The sequence below is a fragment of the Lycium barbarum genome, chromosome 1 (genome assembly GCF_019175385.1).
Source record: "Lycium barbarum isolate Lr01 chromosome 1, ASM1917538v2, whole genome shotgun sequence".
In the NCBI taxonomy this organism is placed as follows: Eukaryota; Viridiplantae; Streptophyta; class Magnoliopsida; order Solanales; family Solanaceae; genus Lycium; species Lycium barbarum.
In genome coordinates, this window is record NC_083337.1 from 147946448 (window position 1) to 147972212 (window position 25765).

The 25765-nt window shown below is 37.4% G+C and overlaps 1 protein-coding gene across 3 annotated transcripts; it reads left to right on the forward strand.

Annotated features, from left to right (window-relative positions):
• The first annotated feature begins 503 nt into the window (after positions 1–503).
• On the forward strand, positions 504–24234 carry LOC132642575 (alpha-mannosidase I MNS4). 3 transcript variants are annotated; one of them, XM_060359698.1, is made up of 18 exons: positions 596–734; positions 1283–1363; positions 1631–1750; positions 1842–1934; positions 3536–3622; positions 3782–3872; positions 4545–4600; positions 5315–5387; positions 6827–6936; positions 8175–8225; positions 8757–8845; positions 9318–9399; positions 9524–9637; positions 10203–10282; positions 20023–20158; positions 21506–21576; positions 22414–22660; positions 23409–24234. In XM_060359698.1, the coding sequence occupies exons 2-18, from the start codon at positions 1355–1357 to the stop codon at positions 23640–23642; spliced, it is 1743 nt and encodes a 580-aa protein (XP_060215681.1). In that variant the 5' UTR covers positions 596–734; positions 1283–1354; the 3' UTR covers positions 23643–24234. The 3 variants fall into 3 exon arrangements, with proteins under 3 accessions (XP_060215676.1, XP_060215678.1, XP_060215681.1); XM_060359693.1 differs by lacking the exon at positions 1283–1363 and having other exon boundaries at positions 504–734; XM_060359695.1 differs by lacking the exon at positions 1283–1363 and having other exon boundaries at positions 506–734; positions 22414–22645.
• Positions 24235–25765: the final 1531 nt, after the last annotated feature.

The window sequence follows — 25765 nt, forward strand, 5'->3', positions numbered from 1 at the left end:
ACGGAAAAATAAGTGTTTTTGAGTAGTAGCCAAAAAATAATTTTTCCCATAAGCACTATTGAAATGTTGGTTAAGCACAAAAAATTGCTCTAATATAGACAAAGGTACTTTTTTCATACTACATTAGCCAAACACAATTGTTGTTCTCCAAAATTATTTTTTCAAAAAACACTTCCAATAAAAAGTACTTTTAAAAATGAACAGAGTTTAGAAGTTTGGCTAAACACATATTTAATATTGAATTTTGAATAGTTTAAAAACAAATTAAAGTATTTTTGTAATTTTAATAAGACCAAACTCTATTTAATGAGTTTTAAACATTGTACATGTTATTTACTTTCTCCGTTTCAATTTACGTGAACCTACTTACTTATTATTTCGTGCAAAAATAAATAATTACTTTATATATTTAAAAATAATTTAACTTTTGTAATTATTTTATTTTTTAAATTTCATGTACACTAAATTGAAACAAAGGGAATATAAGCACAGGTGGATAGAGTAGAGAGAATGCAACATCGTTAAGTTTGAGGGCCAATTGTGGCTCGAATACTAGTAAATTTAGATTCACACGGTTATATGTTATATAGGCGGAAAGAGAGAAGGAAGAGTGAAAGAGTATGGATGTTGCTAAGTTATTGGTATTGATTTTGCTGATTCCTTGCGACTTTTTTATACGCAAATCCCTCGCAGATGGCGTCACTCCTCATGAAGCCAAACAACTCAGAGATGAGGTCACCTATTTTACTGTCCTCTTTTATCAATTGTTCAATATCAGATCCACAATTGTTTTGATATTGAAGTTCAGTTATTATTACTTATTTTATCATAATAAGTGACTTGTGTATTGGTCTCTGCATAGAATTATTGTTTTGGGAATCAATTTGACAGCTCTTCAATGGGAACTTTAAAGTAACTACCGAACAAAAAATATTGCAACTTTAAAGTTGAAATGTTGGAGAAGATTTCATGTTTCATAAAATTTGCAGATGTCAATTATGAAGAAAAATGTATTCTTTCTTAAATGTAGTTGTGTAAAGTGTTCTTGGATTCATATGAAGGCCATTACTTCACTTATTTCATGTAACAAGTGGCTTGTGTATTGATTTCTACTTAAGATTATCTTTTTGAGAATTCAATAGCAACTTTAAAGTTGAAATAAGGGAGAATATCTCAAGTTTCTTAATTTTTTTTTTTTTTTTGTGTGTGCGGGGGTTTGGGGTTGGAGGGTAAAGATGTCACTATAAAAGAATAATTTATCCATTTGTTGGAATGTTTACAGAAGAGATCAAAGCATTTGAAACGTGCCATGAATAAGTTTTAAGAGGTAGGAATGACAATGGCATGATGATTGATGTTGAAGGTACTACCATTGAACATGCTAGTCTATTTTCTCGTTTGGAGAGCAAAACAATTGGTACCCTTTTTGTAAAGGGGAAGAAGTATTTCGCGTTCGTTCCAGACTCACATTCTTATAATTGCTTTTAGTTTTAATCCTGCCTTGATATACTAGATTGGTAGTAGGTGGTTAAGGAAAAAAAAAAGTGACTTCATTTTCTTCTGTTTTGCCTTCCCTTCCAATTCCTTTCTAACATGACTAAATAATTGTGATATATTCATTACTTTTTAGGTGTATGAGATGTTCTACCATGCATTTAACGGATACATGGACCATGCTTTTCCACGTGATGAGTTAAGGCCTTTATCTTGCGGAGGAGAAGACACTCTTGGTGGCTATGCCCTAACATTGGTAACAAGACACTTCTTTTGCTGGACTACTAATTTTGCTTGGTAAACATGTAGACATACAGCTAATGCTCAGATCATGTGCATTTTTGCAGATAGACTCATTGGACACCTTGGCTTTGCTTGGTGACAGAGAGCGCTTTACTACTTCTGTTGAATGGATTGGTAAAAATCTTCGGTTTGATATTGTGAGTATGGAATTTGTATAAAAACATAACGAATTTAGGAGTGATGATTTTACTCTTTAATAGGCATTGCCATATGAACTTCAAATCATTAACTTGTTGAAGTTAGAAGCACTCATCTGAGTTCTTGAAAGTTCTTTGTCCCCATTAACTTCTTTTGAGTGCCATGGAAAGGTGGTCTCCAATATGACCATAATGGTTCCTGTCTATTTTTAGGAAATCAGATACTTTTTAGTGGCCATAATGCTTCTATTGTTGAATATACAAGCTTTCATGTGTGCGGCCTTGTGTTCAACTTGTATGACAAAATCAAAATTAAGAACCATCAAGTAGTTTGACGAGGTTACACTTTTGTCTAGTTATCTAAATTTGATGCTTTGGTCAATTCAGCAAATAACAGACTTGTGTAAGTTTAAGTTATTAATAAATTGAGAATGTTAAACAAGTCATTTTACTTGTATTTGCTAGCACTATATGGTAAGCTTAGAGTTTGCTGCTTGCTGTTTACAGCTTGTTCACATAGAAGCAGTCTCTTTTGCATACTTCACGGCTCATTCCAGAATTTATCCATTAGAAACTGGCTTCAATGTTTGATATCTGTTAGAAAAATTGTGAAAATGTGATAATTGTTCACTTTTATGGATTTAGAATTTAAACTGCCCACTTCTCTTGCTGCAGATTTTGGTTATGTTCGATAAAAGTGAAAATTAAATACACCAAAATCTGAAATCTGCATTTTGAGTTGTTGACCTGTAAGAGTTATGTAAATCACGATATAATTCAGAACAAAGTTGAAGTGCCAATTTGACGTGAAACTAAGGTGCAAAATATGAGTGTCTCTTCACTATCCAGCGTGTTTATTTTTTTGAAATTGGTAACTGTACTATCTAGCGTGTTTATACCTATTTAGATTTAACGAACTTGTATCAATTGAATGGTTAACTGACAACAATTAAATTCCAATCAAAATTAAATCCTTATACAAGAGACCGAAGTGATTTTAAAATCCTCAACTAGGAATCACATTTTGGGTTCCATGTGACTGTTCATAGTTTTGAGTGATTAGTGAACGTTTACTTGAAATAATATAGCATTTATTAGGAAATGTTATTGCATTATTGCAATATGTTTGTCGTTTGATGACTAGTTTACTTAATCCTGTTGAGCTAGAAAGTCTATTGGTGCATTCTACTTTTACTTAGGTGAGCAAACGGTCCTTTGTCCGCCTTGTCATACTCTGCTTTGTATCTTCACGAAGAAGGTTTAGCTTGGAGCATCAATACTTCTAACTAGAATTTAAGTTTTTAAGATAAGAGCAAGAAAAAACATTTGCCCATGTACTCTGCTTTTTACTTTCCTGAAGAGGTTTTACCTTGTATTAATACTTCTAACAAGCATCTGAATAAAGAAAAGAGCAAAAAGGAAATTTTGGCCATTCAATCTGATTTGCTGATTTTGAAGGTTTATGTTTGACTTTAAGCTTTTGCCTGGCCTCTTTGTGAAATTATTTCCCATTTCCATTTCCATTTCTGTCATGCTTTCTGAGGACGCATATCTTGTACACTACTTTCCTGAGTTTATGAAATTTTACTGTGTGTTTGCAGAACAAAACAGTATCTATATTTGAGACAACAATCCGTATCCTTGGAGGTTTAATTTCTGCTCATCTCATTGCAAGTGACCATAACACGGTATAATACTCATATCTTATGTTTTCCTTGTGTCCTTTAAAAAAGTGTTATTTTCTGAAACTGCAGAGTACGTCTTCTATGTATGTTAACTTTACCAAGTGGAATGCTCTAAGCTAGTTTCTCCAGAATATTTTAATCAGGCTCTTTCTAGAACTGCAGGGCATGAGGATTCCCTCTTATGATGATGAATTGCTTCACTTGGCCGAGGACTTGGCACGGAGAATGTTGCCAGCATTTGATACTCCTACAGGTATCCCTTGTGGTTGGCGATAGATATCAGTCGGCTAGAATCAAGCTTGTTAAGAATGTTGTGTAATTATTGTATTGTAAATAAGTTGTGCATCAACTAGGGAGATCATTTTTCTTGTAATTGTGTAACTTTGATTTGGTTCATATTTTAGATAGGTGAAAACTACTATCTAAACACCTAATAGCTTGACGGAATAATTAAGCTAAGCTTTCTGTCAACATTCCCCGTGTTCTTTATTTCTCACATGGCCTCAGAATCAGTCCCATACTAATGTTGGGCCTCCTTTTTATGTTATTCATGCTTCCGATGTCCAATCCTCGGCATGCACTGGCGGTTAGAGTATTCAACATTAGTTGAATAGATTGCTGTCTCCATTAATTAGATATTATAGCTTGAGGTGCTTGATAAAGATCCTAGGCTTGTCCATCTCATGGTAATTGGTTTTAGATTGCCATGAGGTTATCCAACTCACGACAATCTCCAGTTGCAGCACCAAAGTTGATCTATGAGTAGAATTATCCGTTACTTGTTTTTGTAGGATATTTTTATGACCCAAGCAAGGATGTTATTATAAAAGCCTAAGATTTTTGAAGTGTGAATTCGAATCTAACACTTTCCTGTCCTATTAACAAGATCTTGCCTATCTTATGTTCTGAATTACTTTTGCTGCAGGAATTCCATTTGGATCAGTAAATTTGTTGCATGGAGTCGATGAAAATGAAAGCAAGGCATATCCTCTTTGTATTCTCCTTTTCCTCTTTGGCGTGCTGTATAGGACTTCCGTCTATAGTAGTATTATGTCTTGTCTGGCAGTGGTTGAGATGGAGCAGACATTCTCTATTCAAGCTTGCTTCAGATGAATTTATCAGAAAAGAAATCTGTGACAACATGTGTGTTTTTTCTTTCTATTTGTAATTCACAATCTTTGAAGACGGAACATCTTGTGTTAGCATCGTGCTGCCCTATTCCTTCACCCCCCCCCCCCCCCCCCCCCCCCCAAAAAAAAAAAAAAAAAAGGTCAAGAAGAGAACAGCAGAGACCCTCTTGGGATGATCATTTTTAATCATCCGACAGACATGAAAGGGGCTAGAGAAAACAGCCAGATTGACATTTTTGAATAAAGGATTACTGTTATTTTTAAAAGATTTGACCTGGTTGATGGCCTGCATGAGAATTGAGAACCTGTACAATAGGAGAAGACATAATCTACTTGATACTAGGTCATGGAAAGTGATATATATAAATATTCTGTTTTACTTGTCTGGAGGACCATGTATGTTAAACTTACATGTGCTGTTCATGCCATGGACATTTTATAGATGTCTTTAGTTATTAAAGCTGTCTGATGCTCTACTTGCTTTTAATTCTTAATCAACCTTTCTTGCCTGACACAGGCACACACATTATCACCCTATACTAAAGCCATATTTTTGGGTGCCTAGATAACATCAACTGCTGGTGGAGGGACGCTGACGTTAGAATTTGGGATACTCAGCCGCTTAACTAATGATCCCAGTAAGTGTTACTCTCTTGATCTGGCGTATCAACTTTCCTTTCAACCTCTGATCTTATCAAGAGGACCTTTACTATTTTTCTCAGGTTTAATCTTTCTAGTGACCCTGTCATGAATAGTCGTTTGTTTCAGCTGAGTAAAGTTACACACTTAATTCCTTGTTGGAAAGAACATGAATGAGCATGTAATGTAGGAACAATGAGTATATCTTTAGGAATGCGTTGGATCTTTTGAAGTTTGAGAATTAGAGTGAGGCTTCGATTATTGCTCTAATGATGGATAAACTATGGGTACTCGAACAAAAGGAAACATTAAGAATGCTTATTGTGAGAGGAAAAAGAGCAGATGACAAAAAAAGAGAATATTATGCCTTGTAATGAATTTGCAGAATGAATCTGCATAAGCCTTGTAGTGAATTTCTTTTCCATTTCTTGTTGTGAAGGTAAAGGAAAAAAACTATGTGACCTTTCAAGAACCACAACATAACTGTTAATAATTTTAAGCACATTATAAAAGCATCTGCATATTTGGAGAAGGGTTACAAATACACTGATATTTGTCTATTGATTGATCTTAGTTGGAACAACAAAGGAACAACTCTCTCTTAGAATGCTTGTTCGGTATGGTTTCTGCACATCTACGAGTTAAGGGTTATATTGTTTTAGGATCTCTTCAAGTGCGTGTGAACTATCTTGCACCAAACTTACATGTTAGAACTGTTTTCTTTATGACAGTTCAGTGAGCAAATACAATGGCTGATTCTAAATTGATTTCCCCAGTACCATTGGTTGGGATCTAGATCTTTGATTTTTACTCTTTAACTTTGTTTAGTAACAAATTTTCAATATTATTTGGGTTCTTCAACAGATATGGACTTCCGTTTGCTTTTTGTCCTGGTAGAGGACTTGGTATATTGTTCTATGTATCCCTCGAACAACATTATGTAATTTCTTTTTAACTTTGGAAGTTACTTGATTGAAAGAAGTAAAGCCTGGACCTATAGGAGTAAAACTTCCTTACTTTTTTTGGGCGGGGGAGATTTGAAGTGTTCTGTAAGTTAGGCAGGGGAGGTGCCCAAATAGATGTCTTTCGGTCATCTTAACAATTAACATTAAAGGTTGTGCACTCATCCGAGTCTCTAAGAATAGTCAACTCTCTCATGTTGACTTTTTACAGAGATAATTCCATCGTCCATTAGATATGTTGTGCGTAGTGACTATTAACTTTTTGACACAATTCTCATTTCTCAAGCCCTTCAACTAGCAGACCTACATTTTTCTGGACAGTAGTTATATTTTCCTCTTCATTTTGTGTTTGGCCTGTGCATAGCGGGAGCTTAGTGCACCTGGCTGCTTTTATTGTGTGTTTGGTGAATTAAGCAGGTAATTCTTGCAGTTTTGCTTTGGGAACTTATGCTTATTCTTGTCATTATGAAATGCAGTTTTTGAGCAAGTTGCAAAGAATGCGGTTCGAGGATTATGGGCTCGCCGGTCAAAGATTAATCTAGTTGGTGCTCATATTGATGTCTTTTCGGGTGACTGGACACAAAAGGTCACATTCTTTTATAACTAGGATATGCATTTTGTTATTATGATAGCACATTTGATTTGACTTGATTCATGACGTCACACATTGAAATCCTTATTGTTTTTAATAGATATGCCAAAAACTTCACGTAGTAATGCTATTAACTTTTGTTACAAAAATCTTATACGAGTTCACGAAGCATAGCCGGTTATAGAACCGGATAAAGAAGGAGAATTGTAGTAGGTTGCTGTATAAAAGCATCAAATTATGATGATAGAGGATCCTTATTGTTGAGTCTGACTAGTTTGGTTTTGATGCATAGTTGAGAGTCGAGAGAGATTTTGTATGAAGTGGACCATCTTTTTTATGTCTAACGACTTATATCTTTCTCTAGACTGACTTTAATCAATTTCTTTTGATAAATTAGAGTTACTTCGATCATTCTCTTCCCAGTTTCGTTAAACTCAAACATTTGCAGTTCAAACAAGGAAAAGACTCTTATTATCTGTATTAATCTTTGTTGGTGGTGAAATATGCATGGATATGTTCTCAAGAAGGGATTGTGGTAGAAATAATTTGGATGTCCAGGATGGGGTGCATGGAATAATAGGTAGACTAATGGTAGGAGTAAATGAATAAGCTTCCTGGGGAGGGAGGTTGTATTGCAATATATGGAGGGAAGGAGTCAGGTTACCAGTCCAGCTGCACCTTGCTTCCACAAAGCATTGAAAGTGAAAAATTTGTCTTTCAGTTTAATCTTTTTCTGCAAGATCCTAAAAAAAGGGAGAAAAATCAGGAACTGCTGAAATCTTATGAATTTCATGAGTGTCTGAAAAATGGAGGTGTTTGAACTGCAACTATCTTCAGAATATATACTCTTATCTTTTGATCACTCTTTTTATTCTCTCTTTGGATGACGAGAATTTTATGGTTTAATCGTCTAACAGAAAGCGTAAACATCCTCTCTGTGCTCAAATATCTTGATCTAGTAACTTTTCCTAAGTGTTTATCATTAGATCTTAAGACTAATCCAGTTGTTTGTAGATTATTAGAACCTAGACATTTTAACGGGTATGGTTGACTCAAAGTTGCTTTAGTCATTCCATCTCCACTTAGGATTCAGGAACTTACATTTTTTTTTAGCACTGCAGCTTTAGTATCATTTTTTTGCTCTGCAACTTAGTATTATTCAGATTGGTTTTTTGGATTTCTTTTGCTTTCCCTTTGCAGTGATGCAGTATAAAATGTTCATTGCTTTGCAGGATGCTGGGATAGGGACGAGTATAGACTCTTTCTATGAATATCTCCTGAAGGTAAATACTCAACTATCCGGAATAATTACTTTCTAAGAAACACAAAATAAGTAAAAACATAAATGAATAGCACTTATCTGTAGTTTGTTGGCTTGAAATCATTAACGTTCATTTCTAATTGGCAACTCAAAACTCAAAGTAATGATTGTAATAGCTATTCTACTGTTGCTGTTGCTCCTAGATATGTTTTTGCTATCATGATTCTGGACTCAGTTAATAGAGCAGAATGCGTACAGATGATTCATGTAACTGGTCTCACTAGTTCGGGTTTGAGACCTAGACGATTGACTGTATTGGCCTCTTTTAGTTGTTGGATTGCCTCATAAGAAGCATCATCTCATTCAAGGCACTGACTGGTGGTATGGCTCTGTTGCAATATAATGGTGCCTTACTTCAGGATTTACTTTCTGTTTTCTGGAAAGAAGCTTCACTCTCCGTGATGAATTCTCCCACTGATTTCTGTGCCTATAGGTTGATTTGTATGTACATTCTGGTTTTTTAATCCTAACCTACTTAACATTTTTAATTCAGGCTTATTTGCTATTTGGGGATGAAGAATATCTTTTCATCTTCCAGGAAGCTTACAAGGCTGCTATGAACTATCTCTTTAGTGATCCTTGGTAAGTAATCTTCCTTTCTAAGGCTTGTATTCACAACAGAGAAAACCCCGTGTCTATATTCTATTGCTGCCTAAAATCAATACAACTAATAAAGTTACTTTTTAGGAAGTATATCGATTTGCAACTTGTCTAGATTCATTTAGTTTGAGTATGAATAAGTCTTGTAGCGTATTTCATAGGATATTTTAGAACATCCTCTACTTAATTGTAAGAGAATGATTACTTACATTATTTTACACAGAAATAGAGAATTACAACTCACTTTACTGTACATAGATTAAGGCTCCTATATAGGAAGCCTCCTTGTCCAGTCAATAACCAATTCATGACAATATTTTCCTTGTATCCTCTCAATTTACAAGTTGGTACTCTACAACTTTAAAGTCTTGTCTTCACCCTGCACCAAGGTTTAATTTTCTCTTGTTCTCTAGAACTAAAAGTTCTTTACAAATCTGTCTTTTTCAATATGTAGGTATGTAGAGGTAAATATGAATTCTGCTGCCCTTGTCTGGCCTCTATTTAACAGCTTGCAGGCATTCTGGCCAGGTCTTCAGGTGATTTGCTTATGGAGATATTTCATACACAAGCAAACTAACTCTTTTAATTGTTAGCGAACCAACTTTTTTCCTTCAAATGTTAATTCATAGACAGAACTAACTTTTGTGTATTTGTTGAAAGGTTCTAGCAGGGGATATTAGGCCTGCCATTAGAACACATGCTGCCTTCTTCAGCGTCTGGAGAAGATATGGATTTACCCCAGAGGGTTTCAATCTCGCTACACTCAGTGTTCAAGTATACTACCTTACTTGTCTAATTCTTTTGATGTTTAAAGTTTGCTTATGTGCTAGTTCTTTGGTCGTTGCCCTTCTGTGTCGAAACTGCCATAGATTTAGGCAGTTCCTGTTAGCATGAACTTTTTGTGGATGGACCTTTTATGTGCTTAAAAGGAAAACCTCCATTTGTATGGTTTGGTTACCCAACTTAGCCAGCATTGCGAGCAAACATATAAGATTAAAAGGTTTTATTTGGCCCACTTTATCATGATGCCTTTGTCTCATACAGCTATTTTTCCATTGGGCCATTCTGTAAAACACTTCATCGTTATTTTGGCAAGTATTTTTCAGATAAAGTCAGCCATGTTTAAGATTGGAAGTGGTTGGATCGTTTTAGGGATAGATCATTTCGCAACTCTTTTTTCATTTCCTCGGAACTCTTTTTTCATAGACCTTGTTCTTTCTGTTGTCGCTCCTTGTGCCGACTGAGCACCTGATTTTTATTGCGGGGTTTGTCTAGGAGTTGTTTATTTTCTATGTTATCACTATCTTATATTTCATTTTGTTGTTTGTTTACATTGTAGCAAGGCCAGAAGAGCTATCCGCTGCGTCCGGAATTGATTGAGAGCACATATTGGCTATACAAAGCTACCAGAGATCCCAGGTCTGCTTGTTTGCTCTTGACTTGTTTTTCTTATGCCTACCTTTTTTCACTAGCAAGTTGAACTCAGAACTTATTGGCTGATTGGTCACTGAGCTTTCCGTAGCTTGTATCATGCGAAGGCTAAAATTTTAGGCATGTGCAATCTTCAGAGGATTAGGTTTTTGTTTGTTCATTTAGTTATTTGTTTTGCAGTCTATTCAATCTTTTAACAGAACTGGAATTAAAGGAAAATTACAACCAGGAAAGATCTTACTGTGAATGTGTTTTATATCCGAGTTAGCAGAGTCATTCTGTTCAAGGAATGGAAGATTATGTTTTTCTTGCATAAGATTATCCCATGTTAGTCCATAGAAGCATGCTCAGGACTTACACAGAAAAGCCGTCTAAAGGACATATTACTAGTCTTTTTTCCCCAGAAAGACCCAGACGAAGATTCCTATAAAGTGGTATTCCTAGTTTCCTATAGGTAGCTCTTGTAGAGTTTCATATCCGTGATCTTTGATTTCACCAAAGTAGTTGTGACAAATTGTTATGGCATGTGTGTTGAATCTGGATGTGTATGAAATTAACCTCACAAATTAGGATTTAATTTTTACTTATCTGAGGCACCCAAGAGATCCAAATAGATATGTAGTAAAAACTCAAAGCTCCAACAAAAGGGAGTCGGGGAAATCGGGTAAAGTGTCTATGAGGCATCATCCAGCATGTTACACAAAAAAGCTCAAACATCTTTATTTCAATCTATGATTCTGCTTTATTTTTGAAGCATCTCTGATCTCTTATTTTTTCTGTCTGAAGGACCAAAAATATAGGCTGACATTGTCATTCAAACCCTTTTTATCTTACTTTCACCTTCTCTCCTAAGGACCAAAAAGGCCAGCTGGTGTAGTCATCCAGACACCTTTTATCTTCCTTTCACCTGCCTTTCTGCCCAGCTTATAGAAGCCTCTTTAACGGTCCTTGGGATTACCCAGCATACCCGAAACTTTGTCAAATGCTGCTTGGCTATCTGGCAATGTAATAGTTGGTTGTCCAATGCCTTACACATGAAGAATTCACTACAGATGGCTACGCTCCTTTTCTGGAGATTTGAGTGAGTTAAGCAGGCTTCAGGTGTTGCAATCTGGCCCCTGTGGAGGGACCCTGTGTTAGGATTTGAATCCCAAATCCGACCTTTGTAAGCAGGTTTCCAGGAAAGATTGGAGGGTCACAGCTGGACCACTTAAATATCAACCTCCTTAGACAGAACCTACTTACGCCGTGATGTAAGCGAAGAATAAATAGCACACAGATTTATAGTGGTTCACCCTTAATGTGAGAGCTACGTCCACGTTGCTGCTGTAGATCTTATTAAAGAAGAAATATTACAAGTGTTTACAACACTCAACCTCACAACCCCAATCCCAATTACATTCAAGAAGTTTTTCTAAAAATTCTCTCAAAGACCTTCTCTTACTTAGGCCTTTCACTAAGAGTATTTCTCTTAGATTTTTCTCTCTTTGGGATGTGTTGTCTTCTTCAATTTTTGGTGTGTCTAGCAAATGAGAAAGCTTCCCTATTTATAGGTATGAGATGAACCTATTGATGTCATTAGTGACTCAAGCAAGCACTTGACAATTTTCCAAAGACCAGGAAGATGTTTTCTTCCTCAAAACAAGGGAAGTGTTTTCTTCCCTAAAATAAGGGAGGTGTTTTCTTCCTCAAAATAAGGGGATGGACCCAACAAATCTCCCACTTGAAGACTAATTTTAATTTGTCTTCACACTTTGATCGATGCAGCAGCTCTTTCCTAGTTTCATACTTCGTGCAGGCCAACTGAAGCTGAGCATAGCTTCAGTTTGTCTATCGTCACTGCCTTTGTCAGCATGTCTGCTGGATTTTGACTCCCTGCGATCTTCTCAAGCACTAGCGCTCCATCTTCCAAAGCTGATCTAATGAAATGGTACCGGAGTTGTATGTGCTTCGTTCGAGCATGGTAGACCGGGTTCTTTGCCAAATGAATGGCACTTTGGCTATCACAATATAACACACTTCCCTCGTGGTCCTGATCCAATTCCCACAGAAAAGATTGTAGCCACATCATTTCCTTTGTGGCCTCCGTCACAGCAACGTACTCAGCCTCACAACTAGAGAGAGCTACTATCTTTTGCAACTTGGAAACCCAAGAGATTGCAGTACCTCCGAAGGTGTAAACATACCCGGATGTGCTCTTTCTGCTATCAACATCACCACCGTTGTCAGCATCAACATACCCTTGCAATCCTGTTTTTGATTTTCGGAAATACAGAGCTGAACTCGAGCTGCCTTTCAGATATCTGAATATCCACTTCACAGCCTCCCAGTGTTGCTTTCCCGGATTGCTCATAAATCGGCTGACAACTCCCACTGCATGTGCAATGTCTGGCCTTGTACATATCATTGCATACATAAGACTACCGATTGCAGATGCATAAGGTATCTTGTCCATCTGCTTCTTCTCATCCTCGGTAGTCTTCTCATCCTCGGTTGTCGGCGACTGATCCTTTGACAACCGAAAGTGTCCAGCCAAGGGAGTGCTGACTGGCTTGGCATCATGCATGTTGAACCTTTTGATAACTTTCCTCACATATTCTTCTTGTGAGAGTTTGATGCCCTCCTTGCTTCGATCGATTCTCATCCCAAGGATTTGCTTTGCAGCTCCCAAATCCTTCATTGCAAACTCTTCCGATAACCCTTTTTTCAACCGATCAATCTCCTGTAGGTTTGCTCCTACGATTAGCATGTCGTCGACATAGAGTAGCAGTATCATGTACGAGTCTTCAAATTTCTTGAAGTAACAACAGTGATCTGCCTCGCACCTTGAAAAATCAGCTTTCTTCATAAAGCTGTCAAACTTTTAAATACCACTGTCTTGGAGCCTGTTTTTGTCACGTCCCAAAATACCCGCTAGACGTGATTGACACCCAACAAACATCACCCGCTAGGTGAACCATATATCATACTCTTAATCATTTACAAAAGCACTAAAAGAAAATAAGTGCAGGTCCAACAACGTTATTAATGATAAAAATGCGAAATAGTCGCCAACCAAATCCATAATCGATTTATGAAAATCAATCAACGCTAAGATAAAAGAATCTCTAGCCCACATCCCACGCTAAGATCATGGAGCATCTAACAGAGTTACATGAGCTTGAGTGTCGGGCATGTAAACCCAAAATAAAAGAAATAACTAGAAATAAACTAGATAAAGCTGAAATGGCTGCCTCCACGAACTATGCGGTGGCTCACCTCAACAACAGTGTCCACTCACGAAGTCTTCAATTACCAGCCTCGTTCTCAACAACAGTATCTGCATGGACATGCAGGTAAGGAGTGAGTTATACATAAATATAACCCAGTAAGATCCTCGACCCGCCACTTCAAATACCCCTGGAACAAGTGTTAAAAAATACAAACACACAACAAGCACAAAAATATTATGCACATGAATATATCATTATATAATAGCAACCAAGGTCCAAACCACTGTTTATCAATTATATTATATATCTCAACACAATTTACACTACGAACCGCCATAAGTGGCAGTGAAAGAATTAGACGACACTATGAATCCACGGCAACATACACAATGTGCCAAATATGTCCGGAAGCATACACAATGCTAAGGGAAGCATACACAATGCCCCAATATAATCAAGAAGCATACACAATGCTGAGGGAAGCATACACAATGCCCCAATATAATCAAGAAGCATACACAATGCTAAGGGAAGCATACACAATGCCCCAATATAATCAAGTAGCATACACAATGCTAAGGGAAGCATACACAATGCCCTAATATCATGGCTCACAGCTATATCACATCACAAAATAATTTATAAAGAGAGTTTTGGATTATTTGAAAATAAAGTATATGCGGCTGGCCTGAAGGACCACCGATTCTGCCAAGCACACGCTCGTTCCAACACATGGACCAGGCAGAGAAAACATATTTTTAAAACGGGTTTTGAAAAGCAATTACCCAAAGCTTAAAGTCTCACTTACCTCAAATTCACAATTCAAGCACACTTCCCAAAAAAATCAAAACTGCGTTCTCGGGTCTCCGGATTGCCTCAAACTACACAAAACGGATTTAGAATGGTCAAAACCCTTAGGGTAAACCACTTCTATATTTTTAGAGGCTTAAACGGTTAAAGTCAAATTTTAAAGGACGAAAACGCCCTCTGGTCAAAGTGTTCAAAACCCGACAAGACTTATGTTTTCGGAAAGGCCTTAACGAGAGGATTCCAACGATATATAGAAGTCTAAAATCCGACGCTATTTGCCCTTTCAAATCAATGATTTTAGTTGAAGAACCCTAGAACTAAACTTTCTCAATTCCTCAAAATATCCCCATGTTTCACCATAAAGATTCACCCATAAAACTAAACTTTCTCAATTCCTCATAATTATATAATAAACTTAAATAAAAGATTAGAGTCATTACCTTAATGAGTTGGGTGAAGAATCTTTATTTTTATCCTCTTTCTTCCTCTCTTTTCTCCCTTTCTTCCACTGTGTTTTTTCTCTATTCGGCTCTATTGCTTTTGCTTCTGCAAATTCACGTCTGACCCCTTTTACTCCCTTTTATTCTTTATTTTCTTTTTCTTTTCTTTTTCTTCTTTTTGTGGGCTTGGCCCACATTTTTTTTTTTTTTTAAAGGACCCTTTAATCCTCTTTTTTTTTTTATTTTGTACCACTTAATTCTTATATATATATATATATTTATTATTATTATTTAAATTACCAACTAAGCCTAAAAAAAAAATATGGGTTATTACAGTTTTAGTCCGTACAGACTCTTTTGAAGTTTGCACACCAGATTCTCCTTTCCTTTGACTTTGAATCCCTCCGGCTGTCGCATGTAGATTTCCTCGTCTAGATCACCGTGAAGAAATGCAGTTTTCACGTCCATCTGTTGCAGATATAGATTTTCCTTTGCTACCAGTCCAAGAACAGTTCTGATAGTCACCATCTTGACTACGGGAGAGAAGATCTCCGTATAGTCGATGCCTTCTTTCTGTTGAAATCCCTTTGCAACCAGCCTTGCTTTATAACGCTTGCTTCCATTGGGTTCTTCCTTTATCCGATAAACCCATTTGTTTTGCAATGCCCTCTTATCCTTTGGCAACTCGGCTAATTCCCATGTATGATTTGCCGATAGTGAATCCATCTCATCTTTCATTGCCAGCTTCCACTTGGTCGATTCATCGACTTGCATTGCTTCTTCATAACATTCCGGCTCCCCTCTATCAGTGAGTAGAATGTAGTTGAGGGATGGAGAGTACCTGTGAATCGGCTTCCTGATCCTGGATGATCTACGTAGTTCTGTGATTGGCGTCTGCTTATTTGTTTCAGAATCGGCACTTTCATCAGCACCTTCTTGGATTGTTTGTTCCTCTGCCTCGGTTGTACCTGGCTGCGGCTCAGGTGTCGGGAAGTCCCTCAAATCGACTATTTCTGATTCCTTGTCCTGACATTCTGAATTTTTTTGCAACTTGTCTTTGTACAGTACCTCTTCGTTGAAGACAACATTCCTGCTTCGGATGATCTTCCGATTTTGTTCATCCCAAAATCGGTAACCAAGCTCGGTGTCACCATAGCCAATAAAGTAACACTTCTTTGATTTCGGATCAAGCTTGCTTCTAGCCGTATCATCATTATGAACATATGATAAGCAGCTGAACACTTTCAGAAATGAAAGATTTACCTTCTTGCCACTCCAGACTTTTTCTGGAATTTTGAAATCCAAGGGAACTGACGGTCCTCGGTTAATTAAGAAGGCCACGGTATTGACTGCATCTGCCCAGAATGTCTTGGGCAGTCCAGAGTGTATTCTCATACTCCGAGCACGCTCGTTCAACGTTCGGTTCATTCTTTCGGCTATTCCATTTTGTTGCGGCGTTCCAGGAATAGTCTTCATCATCTTGATCCCATTATCGGCACAGTACCGTTTGAAATCACCATCAGTGTATTCTCCACCGTTGTCGGACCTCAAACACTTCAACTTGAGCTTTGTTTCATTCTCAACCATGGCTTTCCATCTTTTGAATACACTAAACACATCGGATTTATTTTTCATAAAGTAAACCCACACCTTCCTGGTTGAATCATCAATGAAGGTCACGTAGTAGTGTGATCCTCCAAGAGAGGGGACAGTGGTAGGTCCCCACACGTCTGTGTGCACCAATTCCAGCTTCTCGACCTTCAACTCCCTGCCTGCATTTGAGAAGCTTACTCGCTTTTGTTTTCCTAGAATGCAGCTCTCACACGTATGAAGGTCCACCGTCTTCAGCTCCGGAATTAAGCCATTTGTCACCAACAGCTTCATCCCCTTCTGGCTGATATGTCCCAGCCGACAATGCTACAAATCTGTCTTCTTTGTGTTGTCAACCACAACAACAGTATCACGACAGCTAGTCGTCATGTAGAGAGTGTCAATCTTCTTTCCTCGGCCAACTACCATAGCACCTTTCGCCACCTTCCAAGACCCATTACCAAAGTTGAGATCATATCCCTCATCATCAAGCTGACCTACTGAGATCAGGTTTCGCATCAGCTTTGGAACATGTCTAACTTTTGTAATCTTCCACGAGGATCCATTTGACATCTTCAAATTAATGTCTCCCGTGCCAACAACGTCTAGCGGCTCTCCATCGGCTAAATAAACTTTGCCGAGATTCCCAGCCACGTAGTTTGTCATTATATCATGATGTGGGGTTGTATGAAAGGACGCTCCTGAGTCAAGCACCCAAGAGTCTATTGGGCTGTCAACCGATAGCAACAACGCATCGCCAATGTCTTCCGTAGCAGCGTTGATTCCAGCCCCCTTGTTGTCCTCCTTCTTTGGCACCTTGCAGTTCTTCTTGAAGTGACCTGGTTTTCCACAGTTCCAACACTCAAGTGTTCGTCCTGGTCTGGATTGACCCCTGCCATTCCTTGACTTCGATCTGCCCCTATTTTGGTTGTAGTTTCTGTCATAATTTCTGCTTCTGTTTTCAACATTAAAAGCAGAACTCGTCGATGCCTCTCCAGAATCTGTCCTGCGCACCTCCTCAGCAAGGATACGATCCCTAACATCGTTGAACTTTAGTTTGTCACTGCCGACAGAATTACTAACCGCTGCTCTCATTGGCTCCCAGCTATTTGGTAGGGATGCCAACAAAATTAGAGCTTGTACTTCATTATCGAAATCAATTTTTACCGATGACAATTGATTTACAATGGTATTGAATTCATTTATGTGTGCAGCAACATGAGCATTTTCCATCATCTTTAGATGAAATAGTTTCTTCATGAGAAATACCTTATTATTTGCCGAAGGTTTCTCATACATATCAGACAATACCTTCATCATATCTGCGGTGGTCTTCTCCTTTGCCACGTTGTGAGCAACGTTCTTCGACAGCGTTAGCCGAATGACTCCCAGAACTTGTCTGTCAAGGAGATCCCAATCTGCTTGCTTCATCTCCTCTGGTTTCGGACTCAGAGGTTCATGAAGCTTTCTGCCATATAAATAATCTTCAATTTGCATTCTCCAGAACGCAAAATCTGTACCATCGAATTTATCGATGCCGTGCGTCGTACCATCTTCGCCTCCCATCGTTTCTAAATCACAACACAACCTGTTGCTCTGATACCAGTTGTTAGGATTTGAATCCCAAATCCGACCTTTGTAAGCACTTTTCCAGGAAAGATTGGAGGGTCACAGCTGGACCACTTAAATACCAACCTCCTTAGACAGAACCTACTTATGCCGTGATGTAAGCGAAGAATAAATAGCACACAGATTTATAGTGGTTCACCCTTAATGTGAGAGCTACGTCCACGTTGCTGCTGCAGATCTTATTAAAGAAGAAATATTACAAGTGTTTACAACACTCAACCTCACAACCCCAATCCCAATTACATTCAAGAATTTTTTCTAAACATTCTCTCAAAGACCTTCTCTTACTTAGGCCTTTCACTAAGAGTATTTCTCTTAGATTTTTCTCTCTTTGGGATGTGTTGTCTTCTTCAATTTTTGGTGTGTCTAGCAAATGAGAAAGCTTCCCTATTTATAGGTATGAGATGAACCTATTGATGTCATTAGTGACTCAAGCAAGCACTTGACAATTTTCCAAAGACCAGGAAGATGTTTTCTTCCTCAAAACAAGGGAAGTGTTTTCTTCCTTAAAATAAGGGAGGTGTTTTCTTCCTCAAAATAAGGGGATGGACCCAACACCCTGGTCTTCCGAATGATCTTCCATGGCCACTGTCTTTTGGTGTTGCTGATGAAGCTAATCTGCTATAGCAAGACTTGACAGAATACGCTCCAGTGTTATTGTCCTTCCATATTAGCTTGCCTGGTTCCTGATAGATTCTGGCTCCTTCCTGCTTTTTTGGCAGTTGAAACATCTCTCCTGTGTCCCAGTCTTCAAATACCTTCTGAAAGACAATTCCCAGCCATTTTGAGACCAGTGAAGTGCTACTTTCTTTTCTCTTACCCTATGAAAGCTGCATAAATCAAAAACTCATCCTCAAGGGGCTGTTGTCCATTCAAAGTATCCTGCCAGAATTTAAATTCTTTCCCATTGCTAATAGAGAAGCAAATGTGTGCGGTAAATTGCTCCCTTAACTTTCTGATATTCTTCCAAACTCCTACTCTGTATGTTCCTATCACAGGACCAGAACCTACTACACTAATATTAAGCCTTGCTTACGTGTTCTGATTCGTTATAGCTCTACAGCCCTTTAAGTAGCAGGCTCTTGTTATTAGACTAAGTTTCGTAATACCCACTCTACCCTGCTTCCTGTTCTCAGCCACCTTGCTACTGCTTACCGGAGGGAAGCTGTTCTCTAATTGTTCCCCTCCCACCGAAAGTTTCTCCTTCACTTATCAAGCCTTCTCTCATATGTCCGCAGACTTTCTGACACTCTTCCCCCTCCCAGAGTTATGTGTTAAGTCTCTTTTAAATTTTTAGCTTCTTCCCAAACTTTAGTCTTCAGATACCGTCATTCTTATTCTTTGCTCCCTGGGGATATGTCATGAAGCAAGCTTAAGAAACCTCACAATTGGGTGTGTCATAAAGCGAGCTTAAGTTCTCAGATTTTACATTGTGAATACCAAGTGCAAATAGCGGCTAACTATCTGCAACAATGCCTTTGATTCCTTATTCCGTTTGTATAATTGTTTGTTTCCAAACACTGCTGTTATTAACCGGTGCTGCTTATCTTACCTGTGCTCAATTTATCATTTTCTAAGCAAGGTAAATTCAACTTGTTACCACCAACAACGCCTCAGTCATAAACAAGTTAGGGTCGGCTCTAGCCTATATGAACCCTCACTGAACATGTTTCTTCATTTAAATTCATCTCAGGCCAACCGTGTACAAAATGAAATAAAAATAAAATAATAAGCATTATGACCATTAATACTTCCCCATGCTTCTATAGAAACATTAGCTACTTCAAAAATTAATTGGCTGCCAGTTCTCCAAAAACAAAAAGGTGAGTCCAGAAAGGGTGAGTGAGAGAATGGTTAATGACTACGCACTGTCTGAGTAAGCTGCATGGTCATTGAATACGACCTGAAAAATTTGATCAAGGATTTAAAGCTCCCTTTCTTTCTTCATTGGCGGCTGTCGCATCATCGGCATTCGGCAGTAATCTGATCAATACACTCAGATGCGTTAATTTTCTCTTAATTTACGTTGTTAAATCATTTGACATAGGTATCTTGATGCTGGAAGGGATATGCTTGCTAGCTTGCAATATGGCGCTCGATGCACTTGCGGATATTGTCATATATCTGATGTTGAATTTCACAAACAAGAAGATCACATGGAGAGCTTCTTCTTGGCAGAAACTGTAAGGAATAAGGCACAATTTTATTTGACCTTCTTCTGTCTGTGGTATATCAATTTATTCCCGTGTCTTGTCTAGATGATATGATATGATCCTGTCGGTACTCTCTACTCCTGGGTATTAACGAGGAGATATAACACTGGGAAAAGTAAAAGTACAAACAAAACAACAACTATGCCTCAGCCAAGTTGCGGTCGGCTATATGAATCCTCACTTATCATGTTTCGTCATTTATTGAAGGATTCATCATGAATTGGAAAGTTTTACATTGGCTGCCAGCCTACCACAACCCTCCTCCTTTAACTGGGCTTTGGGCTAGCAATGTGAGCAAGATCACACTGGGGGAGTTAAAAAGTACAAGTACAAGAAAATAAAAAAAATCATTTGTTCTCGAATTATTTCTTAATTCCAATTTTAGTCCTTTTATTAGTGCACATAGCTTTTACCTTGAATTTGTGTGTCAAGCACGTTTGGTCCTTTTGCAGCTGGATTCAGCCAAATTAATGAAAACTAGTAGCCCTCCAGCTTCTCTGATTCTCCAGGCCTTCTACCGCCTTCTGACCCTATAAACCTTGGCTTATGCTCTGCAATCTTGACACCAAAACCTGCAAAACATTGTTGCAGAAACCTCGTGAACCTGCAAAACATTGTTGCGGAAACCTCGTGAAGCACTTAGGGTAGCATTGATGTTTAACGTGGGTGGTTGGGCATCTTATGGGTGTCTTACTTAGTGACATGATTAAGGCAAGTATCATTTCTCTTCTTTTTTCTACAACAACATGCCTAGTGAAATCCCGCAAGTGGGGTCTGGGGAGGGTAGATATATGCAAACCTTACCCCTACCTTTGTGTGGTAGAGAGGTTGTTTTCGATAGACCCTCGGCTTTAGATATTTCTACAGTGAGCCTATATAAAAGTCATTGAAGGATGGCAAAATCAGGACGGTGGATGATTACTATGATCACATATCCAGCAGTCTTGTTCGAAGACCTAACATTGTAGGCTATTAATGTCCGTTAGTCATCAAAATCAGGTCATTGGATGATTACTACTCACTGTAAAGACAAGACAATGTGTTATGGGTGATAATGAGGCCGATCTTATAATCTGATCTTAGCTTAGTACAAGAGAAGTAACCTTCTGGTGTTTATGTCTTACTACTTTATAATTTATCTACGAAAAAAGAAATGAAAAGGAATGTGTATTATATTTGAGACTGCCCTCGCTTATAAGTGCTTGCTTCATTTACCTGAACCAATGCATGATTATACTTGACAATCATCTGTAACAAATCTAGTTTTCTATTTATTTATTTATCTATCTATCTAATTGATATTATACTTTCTTTCAGGTTAAATATTTGTGGCTTCTTTTTGATTTAGCTGCTGGCCCAGATAACCTGGTTGAGAATGGCCCATACAAGTAAAACAGCTATAGCATCCTTCGTATTCATTATCTAGCTTTTCTTTAAAGTTTTTGTGTTTCCCTTCCTCCTCTGACCACACAGAGAAAAAAGAAAGGGAAAAGATGCAAATATACCCCTCAACTTTGCGATTTAGAGCAGATATACCCCCCGTTAAAAAAGTGGTGTATATACCTTTGCCGTTACAAAATCGTGCAAATATACCCTGCCTTTACACAAATAGTGCATACCCTTTTCGCTAACGGGATTTCTTTTAAAAATCATTTAGCTTATTTTTTAAAAAAGCCTACCCATTTTTTTTAGTAGACATATTTTTCTAACACCACATGGTAAATTTTTTTCTTGTGGGTCGGGTCTGGTTCGTTTAAAAAAAAAAAAATCTCCGTGGCTTTAAAAAAAATAGTCTACCCATTTTGTTAAAAGAACCAGACCCAACCCACCAGAAAAAAAAATTATCGTGTGGCTTTAGAAAAATATGTCTACTCAAAAAAAAAAATGGGTAGACTTTTTTTTTTAAGGCCACGTGGTATATTTTTTAATTAAAAAATAAACTAAATAATTTTTTTTTTAAAATCCGTCAGCAAAAAGGGTATATTTGCACCATTTTACAAAGGCGGGGGTATATTTACACCACTTATATTACGGGGGATATATTTGCTTTAAATCGCAAAGTTGAGGGGTATATTTGCACCTTTTCCCAAAAAGAAATATATGCAAGTAAAAAAAGAAGACTCACCACTTTCTGTTCCATTTCCTTTATTATTTTATTCGTCAGCATCCTTTCTCAGCAGAGATGCTTTCACTCATTATTTTTGGCGACTCTTTTTTTTCTTAAGGTATATCTTCAGCACAGAAGGCCATTTATTGCCTGCAACTCCTCAAATATCCTTAGTACGTGAGCATTGTTCATATTTCGGAGCATATTGTAGGAACAGCAATTTGAGACTGAAAACTCATTCACCTGAGAGTGCAGAAACTAATTCCAGTGGCTCTCAAACAGGGCCTGCAGACTCCAGTTTCTTATCACGCTCCAGTTATCAAAGTACTCCACCTTTCTCTGGTTTGAAGGTCAGAAATTTAATGGTAAAGGTTTTTATTGACTAGTTTCCATTGACTGTTTGATCCAATCATTGAGAATTTGCTAAAATGAAATGCCCCTTGTTTAATTTAGTTTAGCAAATTATGCATGACGGTATGATGAAAAGTTGGACATAAGTCTTTCTTTTTGTGAGAACCAAGTTGCAAGGCATTAGCACTTCCTTGATATCATAAATAGATACTTATGTATCAAACAAAAATTAGAATAACCTTTCAGATAGGTACACATCCATATTCTTGGATATTACTCTCCAGGGAGAAGACAAACTAGCTCGTCTCAAATTCCTATATCGGCTAAACTGCCAATTTCTCTAGTATTAGGTAGCTGAGGTTTTTTCCTTTTTATCATTAGCACTATCTTCAGAAATGCAGTGTTAAAATACATTGGATATGTTTCTCACACGTACCCAAATTACCATGTTTTTCCTTATAATCTTAAGCTCAAGTTCTCGTGGTTCCTTTCTTGCTGGAATTTTGAAATCCGTAAAAGGAGGGAAGTGATTTTATTGGTGTAATATGTGTTAAATTCTTTGGATGTCCAAACTGAGGAGAAACTTCATTTTATGAACCTTGATTTACTACATTGTTCTATTTCATATAGATACTATGGCTAGTGACATTCTCACTGCTTTTGCCCCCAAAAATAAAAAATAAAAAACTAGTGAGATCTTAATGTTACTAGAAGAGTCATTTTCACTCACCATGCTGAGGAAGATTTGTTTTTTTATGATAGGGACTCTGTCCAGGGCTAACCTATGGACAAAGGTTTGGCATATCATTCATGTCTCCGGTGCATCCAAGTAGTGAGGATGAACATTCAAGCCAAAGGGAGACAACTGAAGTTCAGAGTCATTCAGTTGTGCTGATTTCAAACCCCAATCCTGAGGTTTCCTTATCAGGTTCTCATAATGATCATGAAAATGACCCAGCTCATGCGCCCCAAGAAGAAAGTCCCTCTTCTAAATAAAGAAGATGACTGGTAGCAACCTGTAATGTAATTTAGCCTTTTCCAATTTGCTATCCGTTAAAGGACTTGCCAGAGTTGGTCATAATTTGGAAGGGGTTCAAGCTTCAAGGTCCTGGAAAGTGAAGTGCGGATTCTACAAGTATATGGTGATCTGACTGATAACCATTGGAACCAGAAAGATGGTATTAGTGGCAAGTGCTCCATGATGATTCTTAAATGGTTATTAGGTCATATGCTTCTTTTACGTCAAGTTTGTATCCTCCAAGAACGACGGAATCAGCAGGTGACTTAAAATATGTATAACAAGGTATCATCCAGGACTTCTTACTGTATACTAAGTTTGCTAACCTATTAACTGTTGCGACGGAGTTGGCAAGACTGAATTTTTGGTGATCCAGATCAGAGACAGGAAGAGAGAGTATTCATTTTTTGTATATTTAAGAATTGCTAACACTAGGTATCGAATGTTCCTTGGTCAGTTATTTTCTACAGGCTATTTGATTACAGTTTTCCCAAATTCATGTTGTAATATATCAGTCAGTGCCAATGGAGAACATTTTTGGAGTACTGTGGACCACAGGTTTTCTGATTCTATAGTGGTGTCAAATTTAGAATTTTTTATACTTGTAGTCGAGTTTTAACTTAATAATTAAAGAAGCCAGTTCCGGCTTTTGAAGAAGAAATTCTTGAGTTTTTTTATATCGGAAGGCATGATTAAATAGTGTCATCGGATTTCGAACTGTTTATCCATGTCTAATATATACTTCCAACTCTGGATATATGTGCTTTGCGATGAGCATCTGAAGAAGTAAAACCAAAAATGCAGAAACGAGTCGAATATAGAGATTTCTGTATCAACCAAGTGCATTAGGCAAAGTGTGCACTTAGGAGTAGAAGAAAGGAAATAAAAGGTGCATGTGTTGGAACATATAGAATCATCACTTAACTATGATTAATTAATATATATTTTTCCTTTATTAAATCACTTAATATGGTAGGTTGCATTAGTTTTGGTGTAAGAACCAAATTACTAACGTAAATCTCTAAACTTTTAACTTGAAGAAGAGATGTGAGTTTCAGGGTGTCTTTGGTAGGGAGGAAATATTTTCCATAAAACATTTATCACTTTTTCATGTTTAGTTGATCAAAATATTATGAAAAACATTTTCTTTAGGAAAACAAATTCTTTAAAAATAAGGAAATGACAGGGAAAGCAAATTTTACAAGTGGCATTCAAAGTTCATTGTCTCCTCTCCATCCACCCAATACGCCTAACCCCAGTCCTTGACCATCGGACCCCCTGCCATCCCTGAACCCCACTCCCCACCCCATAATATTTTGTTAATTACATACAAATGCTCTTGGAATAATATTGTTTTGCTTACTTATCAAACATTAGAAAATAAATTGAAAACTCACTTGTTTACAAAAAAAAAATAGATTTTTTTTTTCATACCAAACACACCCTCAATGTATCTCTAGCATATAAATACACACACTTAATAAAATGAAAAAGGATGAGTGATAATGTAGTATGATCTAATATTGACAACTTCAGTTCATGTACAATCCTATGTTATCCTTTGCCTCATGGTGTTCATTTTCCCAGGAATCTATGAATCGGAGCACAATCAGAATTCAAAAGTATATAAAGCACTTCCCAATATCTTCCATTCTTCGAAAGTACTTACTTCACGCGCTTGAATTATTATTCACAGATACATTGAGAAAGTCAAAAGAAAAATGTCATAGAGCTAATTGTGCTCTTATCGTCGAAGGATACTCTCTTCCTCTATATTTTGCTTGTTCTTATTCATGGGTTCACCAATCTACCATAAAAATGTAAAATAAAAATAAAACATAGAAAATAAAGAAAATTAGCCCAACAAAAAGAATGATTTGGCCTTGAAGGTAAAAGAATCTTGAATTTTTTAACCTCTCTTGTCCGATGCACAAAACTTCAAGTTTCACAAGTTTTGCCACTTTTACCTAAATTTTTGAGCTTGAAAACTTGCCCATGTAATAAACAGAAGTTAAAAAGTCAAGATCACCCATTTTCAAGATCATTGGGGGTAATTTCCTCATAAGAATCTAATCTCTCTACCAAAAGTAAGAAAATTCTA

Coding starts and splice junctions, on each gene's coding strand:
- LOC132642575 (XM_060359693.1), top strand. CDS start 621: ATGGATGTTGCTAAGTTATTGGTATTGATTTTGCTGATTCCTTGCGAC. Junction 9,638..10,202: donor TCGCTACACTCAGTGTTCAA/GTATACTACCTT, acceptor TTTACATTGTAG/CAAGGCCAGAAGAGCTATCC. Junction 10,283..20,022: donor AAAGCTACCAGAGATCCCAG/GTCTGCTTGTTT, acceptor CATTTGACATAG/GTATCTTGATGCTGGAAGGG.